The sequence below is a fragment of the Lemur catta genome, chromosome 14 (genome assembly GCF_020740605.2).
Source record: "Lemur catta isolate mLemCat1 chromosome 14, mLemCat1.pri, whole genome shotgun sequence".
Lineage (NCBI taxonomy): Eukaryota > Metazoa > Chordata > Mammalia > Primates > Lemuridae > Lemur > Lemur catta.
This window is the reverse complement of record NC_059141.1, coordinates 22,438,383-22,460,846: the sequence shown is the minus strand read 5'-3', so window position 1 is coordinate 22,460,846 and position 22,464 is coordinate 22,438,383. Positions and strand designations below refer to the sequence as shown.

Below are 22,464 nucleotides of genomic sequence, written 5' to 3'. Positions count from 1 at the left end.
TGTTGTCTACACATGAAATTCGGGGAACTCATGGAGCTGGCACTTCCCATTCCCAATGCCCACTCAAGCAGGAATTCTGTGTATGTCAAACTTATTTAACAAAGAAAAGACCTAACAGGATCCTAGTACCTACTCAGTTCCTCTATAGCCACTTGTATTAACCTGGGCAATTCTATATCAATTGTCTACATGTCAAACTCTGTTTCTAAGGTATTTTAGTTGACTGTATTATTTATAAGGGTTCTTGTCAGAATTAGACCTAATGAATTTAGTGACGCATTTAGAATAGTGCCAAGCACATCATAGAAACTAAATACGTGGTAACTCTTTTTATAAGTATTATTCTACTTTACACGTACTACTTACGACCAGAATTTCAGAAGGCAAGTACTCCTTCAGGGTATCTAATTACTCTAATCTTCCCTTATAGGGTATACTTTACAACATAGACTTGGACTGTGGCAATCAACAGTTCTGAAGACCCAAAGAAATCCCTGATCCAATTGCTAAAAATTCCTGTTATCCCATATAGTTGGAGAATGAGATAGTCTAACTAAACAATTGTTTTGTCCACCAACAACTTGAGATGGAATATAATAATGTATCTTTTAAAAATATCTGAAATTTAGAATTCTAGGGCCAAAAGGAATTTCATGGCACATCTAGGATAGAAGGGTCCTTAAGTCAGATCATATGGAAAACAAGTCTTTTTTAAAGATATTCAGAAAAGAAGCTTCCCCAGCCCTCCTCACTCCTTGCAATTTTTTATCATGATCATAATCCCTCCTATGAGAGCTCACTCCTGCCCTCCAGCCCTCTCCCCTGCTCTGATCCCTTGAAGAACTTGAAGGTGGCAGGCAGAGGTATGGTTATTTCTCATTTTGGACTAAGAAACTAAGGAGTTAAGCTGTGTAGAGTGACAGGGCTCTACACCTTACCATGAAGATCTCATCATACATCAGCACCACTTTTTCCTTTAGTGGTTTTTTGGAGGCTGAAGATTTCCGAAGCAAACCTCCCCGTTTCTCTACCTGTGCCATGGTTAGAGAATCTGTGAAAAGAAAGTCACATTTTAGGGCAGTGAAAATAGTCTGTATGATATTATAATGGCAGATATATATCATTATATATCTGTCCAAACCCATAGAATATACAACAAGGAGAGTGAATCCTAATGTAAACTGTGAACTTTGAGTGATAATGATGTTTAAATATAAGTTCATCAACTGTAACAAATACCGCTCTGGTAGGGGATGTTATAATAGGGGAGGTTGTGGATGTGTGGAGGCAGGGGACATAGGGGATATCTCTGTACCTTCCTCTCAATTTTGTTGTGAACCTAAAACAGCTCTAAAGAAATAAAGTCTTTTGGCTGGGCATGGTGGCTCACATCTGTAATCCTAGCACTCTGGGAGGCCAAGGCAGGAAGATCATTTGTGGTCAGGAGTTCGAAACCAGCCTGAGCAAGAGCAAGACCTTATCTCTACTGAAAAATAGAAAAAAAAATTAGCTAGGCATGGTGGCACATGCCTGTAGTCCCAGCTACTCAGGAGGCTGTGGCAGGAGGATCACTTGAGCCCAGAAGTTTGAGGTTGCTGTGAGCTAGGCTGACACCACTGCACTCTAGCCCAGGCAACAAAGTGCAACTCTGTCTCAAAAAGAAAGAAAGAAAGTCTTTAAAAAAAAAAAAAAAGGAAAGGAACTGATAAACAACCATGCTATAGAGTTTGTGCATCTCTGTCCAACACCCTCTCCCTGACCAGGTAATCTCAAGGTTTAAATCATTATTTGGAGAGGAGGCGGCGGCAGGGGAATTAAAAAAATAAATAAATAAAATAAAAGAAAAAAAGAAAAAAAAACATTATTTGGCCTACAGCACAACACATTTTACATCCTTATAACGTGTCAACGGACAAGGCTTAAAGCAGGTCCAAAATCAAACACAAAAGTGTAACTAGCTCCATCCATAATAGGTCTGGCCATATATTTGAGGCTGATGGAAGGAAGGCTGCGAAGCACACACTGCCCACAGACTGATGCTGAAGTTAAATTTCAAATATTGATCGAGCTTAGGACCATTAAGGCAGGAAGTCTGCTGCAGACTGATGTGCTCCATTGATTTCCCCAAAGTAAGTAGGTCCTCATCACTGCAAAGTACTTGGCCTTCACTGCCTCATAAATCACACTGCACTTGACTGTCTTCAGAAATTCCTCTGGAAAGAGATCCAAGGCAGAAAATAGCAGTTAAGAAGTCAAAAATTAAATCTGAATTCAAAATAACAATATAACACTACTTTCAAATTTAATTATATATACTTGTAACACTATTGCAGACCAAACTTCAATGTATTCTTCAATCCTATATAAAAGCAGTTCTATGAATCATGCCCAAATTTTTCCATCTTGCTTCAAGAATTTTCAATTTTTTTTCAAGTGAGAATTTGAAATCCCAAAGATCTCCACTGTTGATTTATACATATTCCCTCACCTCCCAGGCTTTTTCTATTATGGACAAAGTTCTCCTCTTGCTCTCTCTTAAATCCTAGGCTCTAGCTATGAAACTTAATCTCATGCAATGTCAAGTATGGAGACTAGGGAGGAGCCTGATTTTACTTCCAGACAAATCCAAAACAGCAGAACTACTTTTGTTCAATGACTTTTAGAAAATGTGCACTATCTTTCAAATCAAAATCAAAATTTTCCTTAAGGAAGAGATATACCCCAAATACAAAAGTTTTTATCTTAGACATTGTCTTTCTCTAATATATATAGCCAAAAAAGGAAATTCATCTTTGAGCATACACCAAAGCACAGAAAATTTCCCCCAACTAGATATTAAGCATCTTTAGCAAAGGGACTACATTTTATGCTAATACTTTTTCTTTTTTATTTCAGCTTATTATGGGGGTACAAAACTTCAGGTTATATATATTGCCCATGTCCCGCCCCCCCCCCCCCCCCAGTCAGAGCTTCAAGCGTGTCCATTCCCCAGACAGTGCGCCTGGCACTCACCATGTAGTTATACCTCCATCCCCTCCCCCCACCCCCCACCTCCCCGAGTCAGCACCTTCAAGCATGACCATTCCCCAGCCGGTGCGCACTCATCATGTAGGCATATACCCATCCCCTCCCCCCACCCCACCCCACCCCCCCTACTCCCGCCTCAGTCTGATATCCAATTGGTATCATTCCCCAATGTGCATTTAGGTGATGATCAGGGAAACCAATTTTCTGGTGAGTACATGTGATGCTTGTTTTTCCATTCTTGGGATACTTCACTTAATATAATGGGTTCCAACTCTCTCCAGGAGAACCAAAGAGATGTCGTATCACCGTTATTTCTTATAGCTGAGTAATACTCCATGGTATGCATATACCACAATTTACTAATCCCTTCGTGAATTAATACTTTTTATGTAAGTACTTGGCTCCTGGTAAATGCTCAATGTATGCTGTTCACTGACTAATTCTGAAATAAGCGTCGGGGGGAACCCTGAAAAGGCCTAGGTTGAACCTAAAATTGTAGTAAGATCTATTTATATCAAGGCTTCACTAAGCCCTCAAATTCCATTATGGTCCAGAGAAAACTGAAGGGAAAAATAACAACAACAACAAAAAAAGAGAAGACTCTTTTGAACAATTTACATTATATTGATCACAGCTTTGCCTTAAAGCATGAAATACAGCCTCTGTTCAAAACATTCTTGTGTCTTTTAAATAGGTTGTCAAGAGGAAGATGTCCTTATCTGGGGAAAATAAATTGGAAATCAAGAGGATTCTGTTAAAATAAATCAAAAGCAATGCAATTCTAAGCTTAGTGGATATAGATCTTGCATGTGCTCAGCTTCAACCAGTTGATTAGCAGGAATATTGGGAACTAAAAGTTCCTGGATGTGAAAAGCACATGTTTACAAACATTCCCCTCAGAGGATTTATAATTGGGTTATAGCTAATCAATGTCCACCCCAAATCTAATAAACTCACTTTCTCTATTTCAGAATCAATGCTTTCTAATAAATAAAAGGGAATAGGGGAGGAGGGAAAAATACTTCCAATCCAAACTACCAAATTTCCTAAGAAATTAAATTCTTTTCATCACTCTCCTTCCATCTGGAGCAGGGGGAAATTCAGCCAAGGGCCTCAACTCATTACTCTCTGTCATCAACACAGGCAACTGGCCTGAAATATAACTGGAAACTGACAACATAAAGTCTCCTCCTCCTGCCAGAACTCCCACCCAGGGAACACAGCAGACAAGGGTGCCTAGTGTGGTGGACTGGGAGAAGTGCAGAACTCTTACAAAAGTTTTCCTTTGGGTCTCAGAAATTAAGACTGTGCTCTTAAATTTGAAAGTAAAATATCTGATTGGTAGAGCAATAAGTTAAAGTACATCAGTATTGTGAGTGTAATCTGTTTACATCCTCCCACTGCTTTTTTCCTCTTTCACAACCATCCCCCCGCATTCCCTTGTATAGAGAACCAGGATCAGCTGAGAAGCTACAAGACATAAGGGAACCAGCAGAACTGAGACTAGAACACAAGTCTCTCAATCAACTAGGTGACACTAAGTGACTGTGTTTCTCAGTCTCCTCACAAGTAAAACCAGGGGATTGGACTAGACTATTATTTAATGATCCTTTCAGCATCACTGAAATACCACAAATAAATAAGGGGCACCTAAATACTATAAAGCACTAGTTTAAGCACCAGAGGGTTACAGCGAGGAAATTTCAGACCTGATCCTCTGGGAGCTCCCTATCTACTGCCAGAGACAGTAGATATCAAGGCAAATACATGAGAAATAAATGGAGTAGAGGTACAAGGAAAATGCTATGGGACCATAAGGGAGGTAAAGAAGCATTCTATCACTATGCTATGACCCTTGTTGATCCAAGCTTTTAAATCCTCTGGCAAAAAAGCAAGTACAGCAAAGGTGCAATAATCCCACAGCAATGTCAGCTTAGGCTTTAACAGTTTCTTAGACATAAGACATAGGCAAAGTACAAAAAACAAAAATCAGGCAACTTTTCAATACTAATTTCACCTACTATCAAACTCAGGAATGGCTTCAAATGCCCTCAACTGAATAGTAAATCAATTAAGCCTTTTATTCCTAAATCGGAGCAACTGCTGGCCCTATAACCTGCAATGCAACTTCTCTTTGAAAGACTAAAGTCATTTTTAAGGTCTATATCTTAAAGCAATCTAGCCACAGACTTTTTTTTTTTTAAGAGACAGGGTCTCTCTCTGTCACCCAGGCTGGAGTGCAGTGGTGTGATCATAGCTCACTTTAACACTGAACTCCTGGGCTTAAGCAATCCTCCTACCTCAGCCTCCCAAGTAGCTAAGACTACAGGTGTGCACCACCACATATGGCTAATTTTTAAAATTTTTTGTTGAGATGGGATCTGCTATGTTGCCCACACTGGTCTATTGCTAGAAATACAGGTGTGAGCCATTGCGCCCAACCTCACACACTTCTTAAATGCACATCACAGCTGGGGCAGAGCAAGATGGCTGAACAGAAACCTTCAGGGATCATCCCTCTGCAAGAACACCAAATTCAACAACTATCCACGCAAGCAAGCACCTTCAGAAGAACCAAGAATCAGGTGAGCGATCATACTACCTGCTTTTAACATTGTATCAAGGAAAGGGGCATTGAAGAAGGCAGAAAAGACAATCTTGCATTGCCTACTCCACTCCTCCCCAACCCCCAGCAGTGTGGCACCAACTCACGAGTGGAGAGAATCTGTTTGCCTGGGGGAGAAGAGTGAAGTGATTGTGGGACTTTTCACTGAAACTCAGGACCACCCTGGGGAACACAGCATAGGGAAGAATTCTGTCGGTGCCCACAGAGGGAGCATTTAGACCAGCCTGGCCAGAGGGAAATCCTATGCCCCAAAACCCAAGTTCCCGCTAGCCCCATCACTGGCTGACAAAAAGCAGCCTGGGGTCTGGACTAAATTCATAAGGCAGTTGGGCCACAAAGGCTGCAGTCCTTGGACAACTCCTGCGGTTGTGCTGGCCCAGAGCCAGTGGACTTGGGGTGCACGTAACCAAGTGAGACACAGCAGCAGTGGCCAAGCCTGTGTCACCCCTTCCCCCAACTCCAAGCAGCAGCACAGAAAGCATCTTCTTCCATTTGGGGAAAGGAAAGGGAAGAGTTCAGAGGACTTTGTTTTGCAACTTGGACACCAGCTCAGCCACAGTAAAACAAAGTACCAACCAGACTCCTAAAGCTCCTGAGTGCAGGCCTTAACTACTGGATGGCATTTCTAGACCCACCCTGGGCCAGGAGGAAACATGCTGCCCTGAAGGGAAAGATCCAGTGCTGGCAGGATTCACCACCTGTTGACTAAAGGAGCCCTTGGGCTTTGAGTAAACATCACAGGAAGCCAGACAACAGTCACTACTGGCTTTGGATGAGACTGAGCTGGCTTCAGGTGGGAGCTGGAGCTGACTGCAAAGAAGGGGTGCCCATATCACTCCTCCCCCAACTCCAGCACAAAGAATGAAGGAAGAGAGTGAGGCACTTTGGTAATCCAGGGAATTCCCCCCTATCTTACCCAAGTCCACGAAGGTGGTACCACCAGGAATCTGCAAGAGTCACAGCATTAGTGGGCTTGGGGTACTTCCAGTGCTGATACGGTGGCAGGGACCAAAGACTTATATCACAACACTCAATTCCCTTTGAGTATCTGGAAAGCCTTCTCAAGAAGGACGGGTTCAAACAAGCCCAGACTGTGAAGGTTAAAACATGTACCTAACTCTTCAATGTCCAGATATGGGCAAACATCCACAAGCATCAAGAACATACAAGAAAACATGACCTTGACGGATTGATGCTAAAAAACTAAAAATATAAATAAAAATAGAAAAATATAATATGACCTCACTGAATATACTAAATAAGTTACCAGTGACCAATCCTGGAATCATAGGGAGATATGTGTCCTTTCAGACAGAGCATTCAAAATAGCTGTCTGGAAGCTCAATGGAACTTCAAGACAACACAAAGAACCAATTCAAAAGCCTATCAGAGAAATTTAACAAAGAGATTGAAAGAATAAAAAAAAAAATCAAGCAGAAATTCTAGAGCTTAAGAATTCAACTGACAAACTGAGAAATGCAGTCTCTCAACAGCAGAACTGACCAAGAAGAAGAAAGAAATCAGTGAGCTTGAAGACAGGCTATTTTAAAATACACAGAAGAGAAAAAAAGAATGAAAAGAATGAAGTGTGCCTACAAGATCTTGAAAATAGCCTCAAAAGGGCAAATCTAAGAGTTATTAGCCTTAAAGAGGAGGTAGAGAGAGAGACTGGGGTAGAAAGTTTATTCAGAGAAATAATAACAACAGAACTTTCCAAACCTAGAGAAAGATATCAATATTCGAGTACAAGAAGGTCAAAGAATACCAAGCAGATTTAACCCAAACAAGACTACCTCAAAGCATTTAATAATTAAGCTCCCAAAGGTTGCAGATAAAGAAAAAGTCCTAAGGAAGCAAGAAAAAACAAACAAACAAAAAAACATACAAAGGAGCTAAAATACATCTGGCAGCAGACTTCTCAGGGGAAATCTTACAGGCTAGGAGACAGTGGCATGACATATCCCAAGTGCTAAACGAAAAAAAAAAACCTTAGCCCTATAATATTATATCCTGCAAAAATATCCCTCAAACATGAAGGAGAAATGCTTTCCCAGACAAACAAAAGCTAAAGGATTTCATGAACACCAGACCTGTCCTATAAGAAATGTTAAATGCAGGCCGGGCACGGTGGCTCACGCCTGTAATCCTAGCACTCTGGGAGGCCAAGGCGGGAGGATTGCTCGAGGTCAGGAGTTCGAAACCAGCCTGAGCAAGAGCGAGACCCCCATCTCTACTAAAAATAGAAAGCAATGATCTGGACAGCTAAAAATACATATGGAAAAAAATTAGCTGGGCATGGTGGCACATGCCTGTAGTCCCAGCTACTCGGGAGGCTGAGGCAGAAGGACTGCTTAAGGAGTTTGAGGTTACTGTGAGCTAGGCTGACACCACGGCACTCTAGCCTGGGCAATAGAGTGAGACTCTGTCTCAAAAAAAAAAAAAAAAAAAGAAATGTTAAATGCACATCACTTCACATCCTTGCAGACTGAAGTGGTCAAACCTAAAGCCACAACTCTTAAAATGTCCAACATGAAAAGAATGCTAGTTACACTTAGGTGGTTGGTTATTCATTTATTTTATTGTCTTCCTGAGCACAATGCTTACCAACTCTAGTACCAGAAAATGAATTTAATAGGAACTCTAATTTCCTGGGAGTTAGCACAATTAACACAGTTAATCTATCAGAAGTCTTGGGTTTTAGTCCCAATTCTTATACACTCTTTCTACAAACTTAAATTTCTTTTCTCTCTCTGGGCCTCAATTTGCCAATCTATAAAAGGAAGCAATGGAACATCTCTCTGCAGGCTTCCAAAATTAATGGTCTGGAGTACTAAGTTCACATTTGTAATGGACTGCTAGCAAGTCATCACCTTCTCTTTACAATGAGGCAGACTCAAAAAGAAGTGCTGCAGCTAGATGCCACAGTAAACATCCTAAAACACTTCAACCAGTATATAAGAAAAGAAAAAGGAGAGAAGAGAGAAAACAGGAAGGGAAAAGAGGAAAATGAATAAAATTAAATGTGTCCACAATTTAGAAAGAAAAAACATGTATAGATCAAAATATTTATTGGCCAGGTGCAATGACTCATGCCTGTAATCCTAGCACTTTGGGAGGCTGAGGTGGAAGGACTGCTTGAGTTCAGGAGTTCAAGACCAGCCTGAGCAAGAGTGAGAACCCATCTCTACAAAAATAAAAAAACTAGTTGGGGGTGGTGGCACGTGCCCGTAGGCTCAGCTACTCGGGAGGCTGAGGCAGAAACATCACTTGAGCAAGGAGTTTGAGGTTGCAGTGAGCTATGAGGACACCACTGCACTCTAGGCTGGGTGACAGAACAAGATCCTGTCTCCGGAAAAAAAAATTTATTGAGCAACTTTTAGGTGCCAGTCACTAGGGATGCAGCGGTGAACAAGACAGAAGAGATCCCTGCTCTCATAGAATTTTCACTCTAGTTGAAGGCAGACAGACAACGAGTAAGATAAACTGAGACAGTGGTAAGTGCCTTGAAGACAAATTGCCTAGGCAACTACTTTAGATTGAGAGATCAAAGTAGGCCTCCATACTTGGGCTGAGATCTGGTATAACAGGAAGGAATCAGCCAAGTGAAAATCTTGGGAAAAGTATTCCAGAAGGAGAGAATGGCAAGTGCAAAGACCCCAAAGATTTGAACACACTTGACATGTTCAAAATACAGAAGTGCCTGCCGGGCGCGGTGGCTCACGCCTGTAATCCTAGCACTCTGGGAGGCCGAGGCGGGAGGATTGCTCAAGGTCAGGAGTTCGAGACCAGCCTGAGGAAGAGCGAGACCCCGTCTCTACTAAAAAACAGAAAGAAATTATCTGGACAACTAAAAAATATATATAGAAAAAAAATTAGACTGGCATGGTGGCGCATCCCTGTAGTCTCAGCTACTCGGGAGGCTGAGGCAGAAGGACTGCTTGAGCCCAAGAGTTTGAGGTTACTATGAGCTAGGCTGATGCCACAGCACTCTAGCCTGGGCAACAGAGTGAGACTCTGTCTCAAAAAAAAAAAAAAAAAAAGATTACAATTTCATGGTGCTATTTATATGAAGTTTAAAAAGGCAAAATTAATCTATGGTGACAGAGGTCAGAATAGTGGTGGGATGATGAGTGGGAGGGGAGCACAGTGAAGACTTCTGAGATGCTGAAAATGTGCTCAATCTTGAACTAAGTGGAGGTCATATAAATGGGGGCATATGTTAAAAAAAACATTAAGTTGTATACCTCATATTATGGATATTATTCCCTAACCTAAAAAAAAACCCATATGTGTCTTCACATATATGTGAAATTTAACAGCACCCACACATAGCACTAGAACAGAGCTTAGTAGGGACCCCAGGCTTGAACATTCAGAACACCAATCTAAAATAACAACCAGAGGACAAGTACAGTGGCTCATGCCTGTAATCCCATAACTTTGGGAGGCCAAGAAGGATCACTCGAGGCCAGGAGCTTGAGACCAGCCTGAGCGACATAGCCCATGACCCAGTTTCTACAACAAATAACAAAATTTGCCAAGCATGGTGATGTACACCTGTTGTCCTAGCTACTCAGGAGGCTGAGATGGGAGGATCACTTGAGCCCAGTTACTTCAGGCTGCAGTTAGCTATGATCACCACTGTACTCCAGCCTAGGTGACAAAGCAAGACTTTGCCTCTAAAAAAAAAAGGTGATAATAATAATACATAGTACTTTGTACTGTTCTCAGTGCTTTAAATATATTCTTTTTGGGTTTTTTTCTGAGACAGTTTCTCTGTTACCACAGGTAGAGTGCAGCGGCATGGCATCATCATAGCTCACTGTAACCTCAAACTCCTAGGCTCAAGTGATCCTCCTGCCTCAGCCTCCTGAGTAGCTGGGACTACAGGTGCACAACACGACACCTGGCTAATTTTTCTATTTTCATTAGAGACAGTGTCTTGCTCTTACTCAGGCTGGTCTTGAACTCCTGAGCTCAAGCAATCCTCCCACCTCAGCCCCTCAGAGTGCTCGGATTATAGGTGTGAGCCACCATGCCCAGCCTAAATATATTGTATTTAATCCCTACAATAATCAGATGAGACAGGTACTATCATCTTAATTTTACAATTAAGATTTTACTTTGCTCAATGTAACATCACTCGAAAGTGGTAAAGCCACTATATCTTTCTTTCTGGTAGCCCTCTCCTCATCAGAGGGCAAAAAAATCAGGTGGTAACTAGTGGAACATTAATAACTAGATTCAGTTAAATTCAATTATATGGAAACTCCAAACTGGTATCTATAATATCAATGTTCCTACTTTATCCAAGAAAAGGCAGTCAACTCAGGATGCCTGACAAGCATCATCCCTACTGTCTACATGCTAAGACAGAACCAGACTGATTAAATAAGTACACGAGCCATTGTAAAGCAGGGTCTGTATCTTTTGTGCACTCTGGACAGAGCTAACCTCAGAGTGGGTGTTTAGCCTATACTTGAAAATGGAAGTAACTCAGAAACTTTCCTGAGACTAAGCAGCAAGTGGCAAAACCAGGAATTTTCCAATCTCTACTCTAGGTATAGGCCATAGTCTGTACCCACTACAGGTAAACTAGCTTCAGAGAGTTCAATCCAGTCCCATTAGCATCTACTGAGTTTGCCTAGTGTCACAAACTAATAATGCAGATAAGAAGGTTTAAATAAAAATAACCACCTCAGGTTCCCTTTCAAATTATCTTACAAAGAAGGAACACATTTAACTTCAAAAGGAGGAACTAACCCCAAATTGACAGGATTTCAGGAAATTCTGATTGAAAACCACATTGCTCTGACAATTCCCAGAATGAGAATTTATTGTAGGACCCTCTTCTCAATAAGCAGGAAACTTTTGTAAATTAATACTATACCCTGCTCAAACTCTGAACTCAAAGAGCACAATGTCACTCATCTCTTCTCATTTCCTTTCCTGTTGAACCATACAAGCCTCATGACTACCACCTAAGTATAAAATGAAAACTATAGGCTGAGCACAGTGGCTTACTCCTGTAATCTCAGCACTTTTGGAGGATAAGATGGGAGGATTGCTGAGGCCGGGAGTTGGAGACCAGCCTGGGCAACATAGAGAGACCCTATCTCTACAAAAAAATTAAAAAATTAGTGGGGCGTAGTGGCACACACCTGAGGTCCTTGCTACTCAGGGGAGGCTGAGGTGAAAGGATGGCTTGAGCCTGGGAGTTCAAGACTACAATGAACTATGATCATACCACTGCACTCCAGCCTGGGGTGACAGAGAGAGACCCTGTCTCTGGAAAAGCAAAATGAAACAAAACAGAAAACCCAATGGCTCCCCAGTCCCCAGTTTCTTTTCAGTCTCACTTCCTACCAATTTCCCCCACCACATATCCCATTTTTGACAAATTTCTGACAGTTAAAACACCAGATTATTTTTTTCCCTCACACCTTCACCATGCCTTTGGGAATGCTATTCTCTCAAAATGGAATGCCTTTCTTACTTGTGAAGTTCCTACTCATCCTTCAATACCAACTCAAATATTTCCTCCCTGCAAAGATTTCCCTCTCTCTCCCAAGCAATGCCAGTATTCCCGTCACACTCTATAAATGATTTTACATAGCTATATTAACATACAGCACTACAAAATTTCATCTAAATATGTCTCTTTAATGTGCTTGAGGAAAGATACTCATTATTTCTAACCTCAGTATTAGTAACATAGTAAGTACTCAATAAATGAGTGATGAATAAACAGTTCACCCTCATGGATCAATTTGTCATTTAGCCATTTTCCCCAAATTTTATGGATTCCTAAACTATGCTCTATGTGAAACTCCAAATTTTGTAACAACTGCAATGGGGTTTTCAATTTTTTTTAATTACACAAATGTTGAACAAGTGAATAAAATATAATAAAAATCCAATGAAAACAATTTAAAACCTTCTCTATTCAATAAAAATGGGAATTTCCCCCTTTACAATACTAACAAGAACGATCTACCTTTCCCTAGACTCTGATCTGATCTCCTGAAAGCCTTCATATAGAAACTACTGAGCACATAAATCAAACTGAAGGTACAGCCAAAATAATTCCAATTGTGCTAAGGGCAGGGACACAAATCATATTTGCCCTGTTTTACAAAGTAACTGAGAGCTCAAGATAGCAAAGAAACAGCTCTCACTAAGCTCAAAACTTTTTCTGGAGAGGAAGAACTGGGGAGGGTCTGAAGATCCAGAAACATTTAATGGGGCCTGGCCCAAGTAAGCACTCCTCAGCTTCTGATAGCTCTCCCTCCCCAGGGAACCAGTTTTCTTTCTTCTTGTTTCTTCCCCACATCTGCCTGGGAACAGGTTCCTTTCCCAGGGCTCGCAGGAAGTAACCCCAAGAAAACACAGTAGCTTCACTGGTTCTGGGTGAAGGGTGGGCTAAAGCCTGTCGGTCAGAGACTGGAGGGGGACGAGAGAAGGGCACTTCCGGGACACCTGGAGTCTTCAGACCGACCGGCCTTCTTCTAGTCTTTCTCAGAGGTCTGCCCCACGCCCGCACCCCACGGCCAGGTACGACCTGAGAGAAGAGGCTCTCGAAGCAACTGGAAGGGTCGAGGTCAGCCCCTGCTGGGGTCAAAGGTCAGGGCCTCGGCTACCAGAAGGCCCCAGCAGGGACAGGGAGAGGGAGAGACATGTCTGAGACCACCAGCTGCTGGGGGAGCGAAGCCGCTTCTCGCTAGGCTCGGCCGCCCCGGGCCCAACCCTCCCCGCCACACGCAGCCTCAGCAGCAGTCCTCCCTCCCTCCCTCCCTCAACCCCCCCCCCCCGCACCGCCCCTCGTCACCCTGTCGTCCCCGCGGCAAGCACAGGCCCCGCCCCCAGAGCCGCCTCAGGGCCAAGGCCTAGTATGGCTGGACCCGCAGGGGTTGGCCAGGTTCGGGGACCGGGCCGGGCTGGCGCCGCTTACCGAGCTCACGGCTCCTCCTCCACCACCCGCGCCGCTCCCGGACTCACTCGCTCCCGACGCCGCCAACGCTGCCGCTCCTCCGGGCTCACGGGCGCGCTCCCGACCTCCTCGACCCTTTCCCGGCCCGCCGTCCCCCGCCGGGTCCTAAAGCCCGTCTCGTAATAGGTTCGTCCTCGCCCGCTTCCTGAGAAAGACTCAGACCAGGATTCCCAGCAAGCATCGCAAAGACTACAACTCCCGGAAGGCATCGCGAGAAAGCAATTAGCGAAGGAAATATCTCTTGAGGGCCTGCTGGATACGAGTCCCAATAGCAAGTTTTTGAAATATGGCTGACTCTTTGAACTCAGCAATTCTTCTAGGAATGAATGCATCCTCTAGAAATACTGGCAAAGTTTGGAAAGATATATACACCAGGATGTTTATTGCAACCTTGTAAATGAAAGATTGGAAATAAACTCATTCATTCAACAAATATGTGTGTGCCTAATATATGTGCAGCACCATGTAAAGCTATGTTAACTTGGTAAATAACCTCTCTGAGTCTCTGGTTTTTTATATGCAAATGGAAAATTGAAAAAGATGTGCCAGGCACCCACTGTGTATGTATGTGTATGTGTGTGTGTTTCAGTCCTTGTAATGAATAGGTTCTTCACAGATGAGAAAACAAAGTTTCTGAGTGATTAAATAGCTTGCTTGATGTTCTAGAGTTAGTATGAGGTGAAAAGTTTGAATCCAGATCTATCAGGAAAGAGCTCTTAAACCAGAGTCTCGGGTTCTTTCTTGGTAGATTTTTCTTTTTCTTCTCTATTTACACAGGAGTATATAAGACATCATTAGCGAATTAAATGTTTTTCAAAAATCTGGACCCTAATAGAATGTAAAAGAGTGGGAAGGGGCAAGAGGAAGGTATCATGAGGTGAACTCCAATCGTTCTTAAACACCATTTAGGAAAGCCTCCTGTCCAGCTGAAAGAATCCTGTTCCAGACCTGATTTATTTTCAACAAAATTTTGTTCCATACCTACTGAATACTCAATCCTAGGAGTAGTGAAAAGAAAGCAAATTAGAATTCCAAGGTTATATTTTAACAAGGTGATAAATACAGAGATAGAGATATGTACAATTAAGTGTTTTCAATATCAGTGAATCGGCCGGGCGTGGTGGCTCACGCCTGTAATCCTAGCACTCTGGGAGGCCAAGGCGGGTGGATCGTTCAAGCTCAGGAGTTCAAGACCGGCCTGAGCAAGAGCAAGACCCCGTCTCTACTAAAAAAATAGAAAGAAATTATATGGACAGCTAAAAATATATATATATAAAGTTAGCCGGGCATGGTGGCGCATGCCTGTAGTCCCAGCTACTTGGGAGGCTGAGGCAGAAGGATTGCTTGAGCCCAGGAGTTTGAGTTGCTGTGAGCTAGACGCCACTGCACTCTAGCCTGGGCAACAGAGTGAGACTCTGTCTCAAAAAAAAAAAAAAATCAGTGAATTATCAAGGATAGGCTTAGAAAGGTTCAAATTGTAAATGTCTTGAAAATTCAGAAAAGGGAAAACTTCACGTCAATCTCCAGAGGCTGTCTGGGAAAGGTGAAGATGGAGTCAAGTGTGAGAAAAGAGGAGAAAAGGAAAGGAGAAGGTATGAGACTGAATTCACTGCCAAGGAAGTGAATTTAATACAGATTCAGACTAGAGTATGCATAGAAGGCCATATACTGAACAGGTAAGAGCACTACCTCTGGAACACTGTGGGAATGATTCCAGGTCTGCTACATACTAGCTGTATGACTTTGGACCATTACTTGAGCTCTCTAAGCCTTAGTTTCCTCAACTGGAAAATGGGGATAATAAAAATCCTATGTCATATTGGTTTGGTTATCCACATTAAACTCTTCACCTCTTTTTTTTTTTTTTTTTTTTGGAGACAGAGCCTCACTCTTTTACCCTGGCTACAGTGCCGTGGCATCAGCCTAGCTCACAGCAACCTCAAACTCCTGGGCTTAAGCAATCCTTCTGCCTCAGCCTCCCAAGTAGCTGGGACTACAGGCATGCACCACCATGCCTGGCTAATTTTTTCTATATATTTTTAGTTGTCCAGATAATTTCTTTCTATTTTTTTTTTTTAGTAGAGACGGGATCTCGCTGTTGCTCAGGCTGGTCTCGAACTCCTGACCTCGAGTGATCCTCCCACCTCGGCCTCCCAGAGTGCTAGGATTACAGGTGTGAGCCACTGTGCCTGGCCACTCTTCAACTCTTATTCTGGGGGACTCTTCCTTTGGGTATAGTCTAAATGAAAAACCATGCCCTGAGTAAGCAGGGTAAATGAGAACATATGACCTGGATTAGGCCACTAGGTGCAGCCTCCAGGGGCTTTGGCTCTTGATCTAGATACAAAGATGAAGGGATGATCAGAATGTATTCATAACAGATGCTGTTCTCCAGTGCTGTGACCAACTCATGTAGCACCAGGGACCATGGTGTCCTGGATAAATGGTTTCTGCTGAAAAACAATTGTGCTTCCCGTTTCTTGGTCTTCAGTGAGTGTCTTGGTTCCTGCTCATTTTTCTTGTTCTTTTTTTCTCCTGCAGACTCTGTGAGCCACTTATATTCTTCTAAATAATTTCACTTTTACTTAAGATAGCTATCTATGGTCTATTTCTGTAACTTGTTTTTTTTTAGAAACAGGGTCTCCCTATGTTGCCCAGGCTGCAGTGAAGTGACTACGTACAGGTGCATTGATGGTGCACTACAGCTTCCAAGTCCTGGCCTCAAGTGATCCTCCCGCCTCAGTCTCCTGTGTAGCTGGGACTACAGGTATGGGCCACTGTGTCCAGCTAACTTAAAGTCTATAACTTTTAATGAAAAGGTTCCTAAGTGATATGACACACAAACGTGTCAATGCAAGTGTACTCATTCCTTCACAAAACACTTATTGAGGACTTTCTTTGTCTATCCTATCCTTTAAAATTGAGGATAGGATACAAAAATGAAAGAAATCCTAGGATTTCTTTCCTAGGAAAGAAAACTAGGAGCAATTGGAGGAGGAGCAATTTTGGGCAGGAAGATGATGTTTAAGACATGTTGAGATTGAAATGCCTGTGAGACATCCAGGCAGAAATATTTAGTAGACATTTGGATACCCTTTATTGGAACTGAGCATAAATTTTTTGGGTGTAGATAAATATTTTTGAGCCATTGTCTTAGAAGTTATGGCTTAAACCATGAGGAACAGGAAGATGGCTTAGCAAAAGGTTTTAAAAAAAAAGAATGAAAGAAAATGATCTAAGATGGAATTGGGGCATGGGAGGAAGAGCACCAACATTTAAAAGGTGGTAGAGAAAGATGAATCAAAAACAAACAAAACTCAGAAGATAGTGCTATCTTTAAAAAGAGGAAACGGGCTGGGCATGGTGGCTTGAGGCCAGGAGTTTGAGACCAGCCTGAGCAACAGCGAGACCCCCGCTTCCCTACAAAAAATACAAAAATTAGCTGGGCATGGTGCCCCATGACTATAGTCCCAGGTACTCAGGAGTCTGAGGCAGGAGGATCACTGGAGCCCATGAGTTGGAGGTTGCAGTGAACTATGATGATGCCACTGCACTCTAGTCTGGGCGACAATGAAAAAGGTGTCAAATGTGTGAAAGAAAAATGGAAATAAAAATGTCCCTGAAGATCTCAGCAAAAGCTATTTCAGGGAAGTAGTGGTTTGAGGATGGAAGGAAAGAAAGTGGAGGATGTTTGCAAGAAACTTGACTGAGAAAGGAAACGGAGAGGGAATGATGGGGTGGAGGTGGGAAGATGAGGATGAAAGAATGAATTCCAAGACAGGACAGACTGGAGGGTGTTTCTATGCTGAAAATGAGAACACAGAATGAGGCTGATGAAACAGAAATGGATGCAGGTTCTCAAGGAAGGTGGGGGTGAGGGAGGAAAGACAGGGCTCATAAAGAGGAACTGGCCTTGGAGAGAGGAGGACTACCACTCACTTGAAAGGGCAATCAAAGGGTGGAAGGACCCTGCACGTAAATTTGTAAGCATCACCACTGGAGAGAAGACACACAAACTCAGTGCCTCTAAGTTTTCTTTCTTTTTTTCCCCCCCATCAGACTGTTGGTTTGGGTGAATTGTTACTATGATAAAGTGGTTTGGTGAACTAAGTCCGGAGCCAGATTGCCTGTGGTTGAAGTCCCACCTCTACCACTTAATACCGTGTGATCTCGGCCAAATTGCTTAATCTTTCTGTGCTTCATTTTCCTTCCGCATCTGTGAAAGGGGAAGGCTAGGTGCAGAAAAAGCTGGCATATAGGAAGTGCTGTGGAAGTGTTAACTATTATTTCCATTAGATCATCATCTCCGTGAGGTTGAAGTTTTCTATTTTGTTCAAGGCTGTCTACTCAGAGCCTTGCACAAAGTATGTGCCATAAAAATCTCATGAATAAATGAATGCGTAAATTGGGGTGAAATACTTGGGAGAGGGACGCTCCCAATTCGGGGCCACTCCGCGGCTTCTTGGGGCCTGGGGCAGCGGGCATACATCCCGGCTCAGAGAACATCCCTAAGGCAGGCGACGTCCAGGCGCTGAGACCCTTGGGTGCTGCGGGGGCTCCTCCTCCGGCGATGCTCCCGCGGCTCCTCCCCTGGCAGGCGTGTCGCGCCGCTCGGCGCAGGCGGAGGCAATGCTAGAGCTAGCCTGGAGGGGCGGGGCGGGGCGGAGTCGACAGTGCTGCCTGGCCTCGGCCCACCTCATCGACGGGGGACGGAAGTCACAGCCCGGCTCTGGACTATCCCCAGACAGAGCCGGGCCTCCGGCCTGAGCGTGCTCCGGAGCGGGTGGCACCATGAAGCGTGCGGGGACTCTGCGCCTGCTCTCGGACCTGAGCAACTTCAGCGGCGCGGCCCGGCTCCGGGAGTTGCTGGCCGGGGACCCAGCAGTCCGAGTCCGCTGCAGCGCGGACGGCCGCCACCTGCTGCTGCTGCGACCCCCCGGGGCGCCGGCCCCGCAGCTGCTGGTCTCAGTGCGTGGACCCGGGGCAGAACTGGAGCGTTCCTGGCCCACTGGCCAGCCCTCACCACTAGACGCCTTCTTCCTGCCGTGGCCGGCGCGACCTGCGCTGGTCCTGGTATGGGAGAGTGGCCTAGCCGAGGTGTGGGGCGCGGGAGTGGGGCCTAGCTGGCGGCTACTGCAGAGCACCGAGCTGTGTCCAGGCGATGGAGCCCGCGTGGTGGCCGTGGCGGCGCCCCGAGGCCGCCTGGTGTGGTGCGAGGAGCGTCAGGTCGGTACTGAAGGCCGGCTTGGGCCGCCTGCAGCCGCTTTCAGCCACTGCGTGTGCCTCCGCACCCTGGAGCCCAGCGGAGAGGCCAGCACCAATTTGGGCCGCACATACGTCCTGCTTCACCACTGCCCCCCTTTTGGGCTGCTGGCCTCCCGCAAGGACCTGTTCCTGGTGCCCACTGCCACCACCTGGCCTGGTGTGGCCCACGTTCTGCTCATCTGGAGCCTAGGCAAGGGCAAAGTGATGGTGGCTGCCCCAGGTCTTGGCCTCTCATATAGTAAGAGCTTGAATCCAGGACAAGGGGACACATGGGACTTCCGAACCCTGCTCCGAAGCCTTCCTGGGTTGTTGTCCCCCAGGGAGCCATTGGCTGTACATACCTGGGCCCCAACTCCCCAGGGCCTGCTGTTGCTTGACTTCAAGGGGACTGTGCACCTAGTGCAGTCCCACGGTGGTACCCGGACTGTGGGCACCCTGCAGGAGGCACCTGTAGGCCTTCAGAGATCTGCAGCCCTGGGAACATTTCACGGCACTCTGGCTTGTGTGCTAGGCTCTACCTTGGAACTGCTGGACATGGGCAGTGGACAGCTGCTGGAGAGGAAGGTTCTAAGTACAGACAGAGTACATATGCTGGAACCCCCAACCCCTGGCATGGAGGATGAGGAAGAGCTGGAGACCCAAGGGGGTCTTCGTTTGCTTTCAGCCGTGGGTCTGTTTTGTGTGGGCTGGGAAGCCCCACAGGGTGTAGAGCTGCCTTCAGCCAAGGACCTGGTGTTTGAGGAGGCCTGCGGATACTACCAGCGGCGGAGCCTGCGGGGTGCCAAGCTCACCCCAGAGGAACTGAGACACAACAGCACATTCCGGGCACCTCAAGCTCTAGCCTCCATCCTCCAGGGCCACCTGCCCCCATCTACACTGTTGACCACATTGAGGGTTGAGCTTCGGGATTATCGAGGCTTAGAGCAGCTCAAGGCTCAGCTGGTGGCTGGGGATGATGAGGAGGCTGGCTGGACTGAGCTGGCAGAGCAGGAAGTGGGTCGCCTGCTGAGGACCGAATTGGTGGGAGACCATCTGGCCCAACTCAACACTGTTTTCCAAGCCCTTCCTACAGCAGCCTGGGCTGCCACCCTTAGGACCCTGCAGCTCCAGCCAGATGGGAATGGCAAACTGAGGTCTCAAGCTCCACCAGATATGTGGAAGAAGGTGCTATGGGGTACAACAGCTGGAAATGAACCCCCCAATGGGATACTTCCCCCCTTTGAACTCCTGTGCCAATGCCTCTACCAGTTGGAGCCTCGATGGCTGCCACCCTTTGTGGAGCTGGCACAGCAGCAAGGTGGGCCGGGCTGGAGGGCAGGGAGCCCGGGGTTGCCCCTATATCGCCGTGCCCTGGCAGTGCTAGGTGAGGAAGGGGCCAGGCCTGAGGCACTGGAGCTAGAGCTGCTCTTGGGCAGTGGGCGACCTAATGCTGTGCTTCAAGCTGTAGGTCAGTTGGTGCAAAAGGAACAGTGGGAGCGGGCGCTGGATGCTGGCCTAGCCCTTGGCCCTTCCAGCCCTCTGCTTAGGAGTGAGATCTTCAAACTGCTGCTGGCCGAGTTTGCCCAACACCGCCGGCTTGATGCTCACCTCCCCCTCCTTAGCGTCCTGTGCCCACCAGAACTGGCTCCAGCTGAGATCCTGCTTCTACTGCGGACATACCTTCCAGATGAGGTGGGGCCCCCCACCCCATTCCCTAAGCCTGGGGCAGAGGCCCCTCTCACTGTGGGCTTGCTCAGAACCCTGCTGGAGCAGACTGGGGCTCAAGGACAGCCCTCGGGCCCAGTTCTAAGTCTATATGAGGACATCCTATGGGACCCAGGCACTCCACCGCCTGCTCCACCTCGGGACTTATGACTACCCTCCAGGCATCAGACCACTGAGGCCTAGAGGCATGGGCACCATCTGGACAAGGCATCTGTGTGGTTGACACAGGAAATCATTTCTGGGACACACTGATCAGGGAAGTGTGCCTAGGAGTTGGAGGGGGCCATGGTAGAAACTGTATATACAATCTCTTCTGTCTTCTGGAGCAATTTTTAAGATATATATCTGTGCATTAAATATATACACAATTTAATATATACACAGATGTGTGTTTTTAAACAGCTGAGGGTCTCAGAGGTTGTGGGTTATAGAGGGAGTGGTTGGATCTGGATCTTTTGGGTTTTTTTTTGAAACAGGGTCTCGCTCCGTTGCCCAGGCTAGAGTGCAGTGGCATCATTATAGTGCACTACAGCCTGCAACTCACAGCCTTAAGTGATCCTCCTGCCTGAGCCTCCTAAGCAGTTGGGACTACAGGTGTGCACCACCACACCCAGCTAATTATTTTATTTTTTGTAGAGACGGGTCTCACTGTTGCCCAGGCTGGTCTCAAACTCCTAGGCTCAAGCGATCCACCTGCCTCAGCCTCCCAGAGCATTAGGATTACAGGTGTGAGCCACCACACTGGCCTGGATCTGGATCTTTTGGCTAAAGCACACACTTCCAATCATGAAAGTAATCAACATTTATGAGCATTTAATATGTGCTAGACACTCTGCTGGTCTTTATATAATTCCTCATGTAATGCTTCTCATAATCCTGTGGGGAAAGTACTATTTAATAATAGTATCCCCATTTTACAGGTGAGGAAATAGAGATTTAGAAAAACTAAGTGACTTGACCAAGGTCAGTCAGCTAGAAAGTAGCAACTCTAAGATTAGAGTCACCTCACTAAACCACCCAGGAGCTCCTACCTCCTTGAGCTTGGATGTACTCCTCATCCCTGGCTCAATGCTAACTTCTCTAGCCTGTTGTCAGGAGGGGGACTGCAAAGCTACACCCTTCCTTTCCCCAGGACTTTCTTGCTCTCAAATGGAACTGCAGCGGACTCTGGGTCCATGCCTGTATCACCCAGGGTTCCTGGAGTAGCCCCTGGTTTAGGGGAAGAGTTGCCACAGACAAGAGAGCTCCCTGCAGAATTCTCTGGCTTAGTATTAATAACAAGATTCACAGGAGCAGAGCTACTTAGAGGACCCCACATTCCTGCTGACCCCCCCAAGCCAAGAAATAAGAGCATCTATAACACAGATTGATGTGTGTCTGGATTTATTAAACAAGATCATGTCTGAAGAGGCCTGAGCCCTATGCCCACTTCTACACAAGTGACCCTTTGGCCTGGATCTAGCTTAGGGTAGGGCTCTGGATGCTGCTACTCACCATCACCCTGAGCCCCAGCAACCCCTTGTCCAAGGCCGGGGCCAAGGTTAGGACTGCTGCTCAGCTCTGTCCTCAGCTGGGACTTGCAGCTTGCATTTTGCTCAGCCTCATTGTGGGCTTAAGGTGGACTCTTAGGCTCATATGGGTCTAGGGACAGTTCCTCGGTCTCCCAGGGGAGGGGAGACTGTCAGTCTTATCCATGGCTGATGTTAACTCTTTAGCCTCATGGAGATCCCGATGTGGCTCATCTGCATGGCCAAGTCCTGGGATGGTTCCTCAGCCTCACTGAAGTCTTAGGATAGCACCTTGGCCTAATCTAGCACTTAGATTAGGGTCCTTGTCCTGGCCCTCAACCAGA

General features: G+C 45.6%; 2 protein-coding genes across 7 annotated transcripts in view; one reads left to right on the top strand and one right to left on the bottom strand.

Moving 5' to 3' along the window:
• Positions 1 to 13,775, bottom strand: part of ARMH3 (armadillo like helical domain containing 3) — a 151,554-nt gene extending 137,779 nt beyond the window's left edge. For 4 of the 6 annotated variants that reach the window (XR_006739258.1, XM_045568546.1, XM_045568549.1 and 1 more), the window contains exons 1-2: positions 13,605 to 13,775; positions 939 to 1,051 (exon numbers count right to left, since the gene is read on the bottom strand). Coding sequence is in view for 5 of the 6 variants with exons in the window: in XM_045568546.1 (XP_045424502.1) it covers positions 939 to 1,040 (102 nt within the window). In the remaining variant the exon portion in view is untranslated. Of the gene's footprint in view, positions 1 to 938; positions 1,052 to 13,214; positions 13,368 to 13,604 lie in introns of those variants that run through there. The other 2 variants (XM_045568547.1, XM_045568548.1) reach the window with 2 other exon arrangements.
• Positions 13,776 to 18,325: 4,550 nt separating this feature from the next.
• On the top strand, positions 18,326 to 20,991 carry HPS6 (HPS6 biogenesis of lysosomal organelles complex 2 subunit 3). The gene has a single exon (XM_045568545.1). It carries the CDS (start codon positions 18,435 to 18,437, stop codon positions 20,760 to 20,762), a length of 2,328 nt encoding a protein of 775 aa, XP_045424501.1. The 5' UTR covers positions 18,326 to 18,434; the 3' UTR covers positions 20,763 to 20,991.
• Positions 20,992 to 22,464: the final 1,473 nt, after the last annotated feature.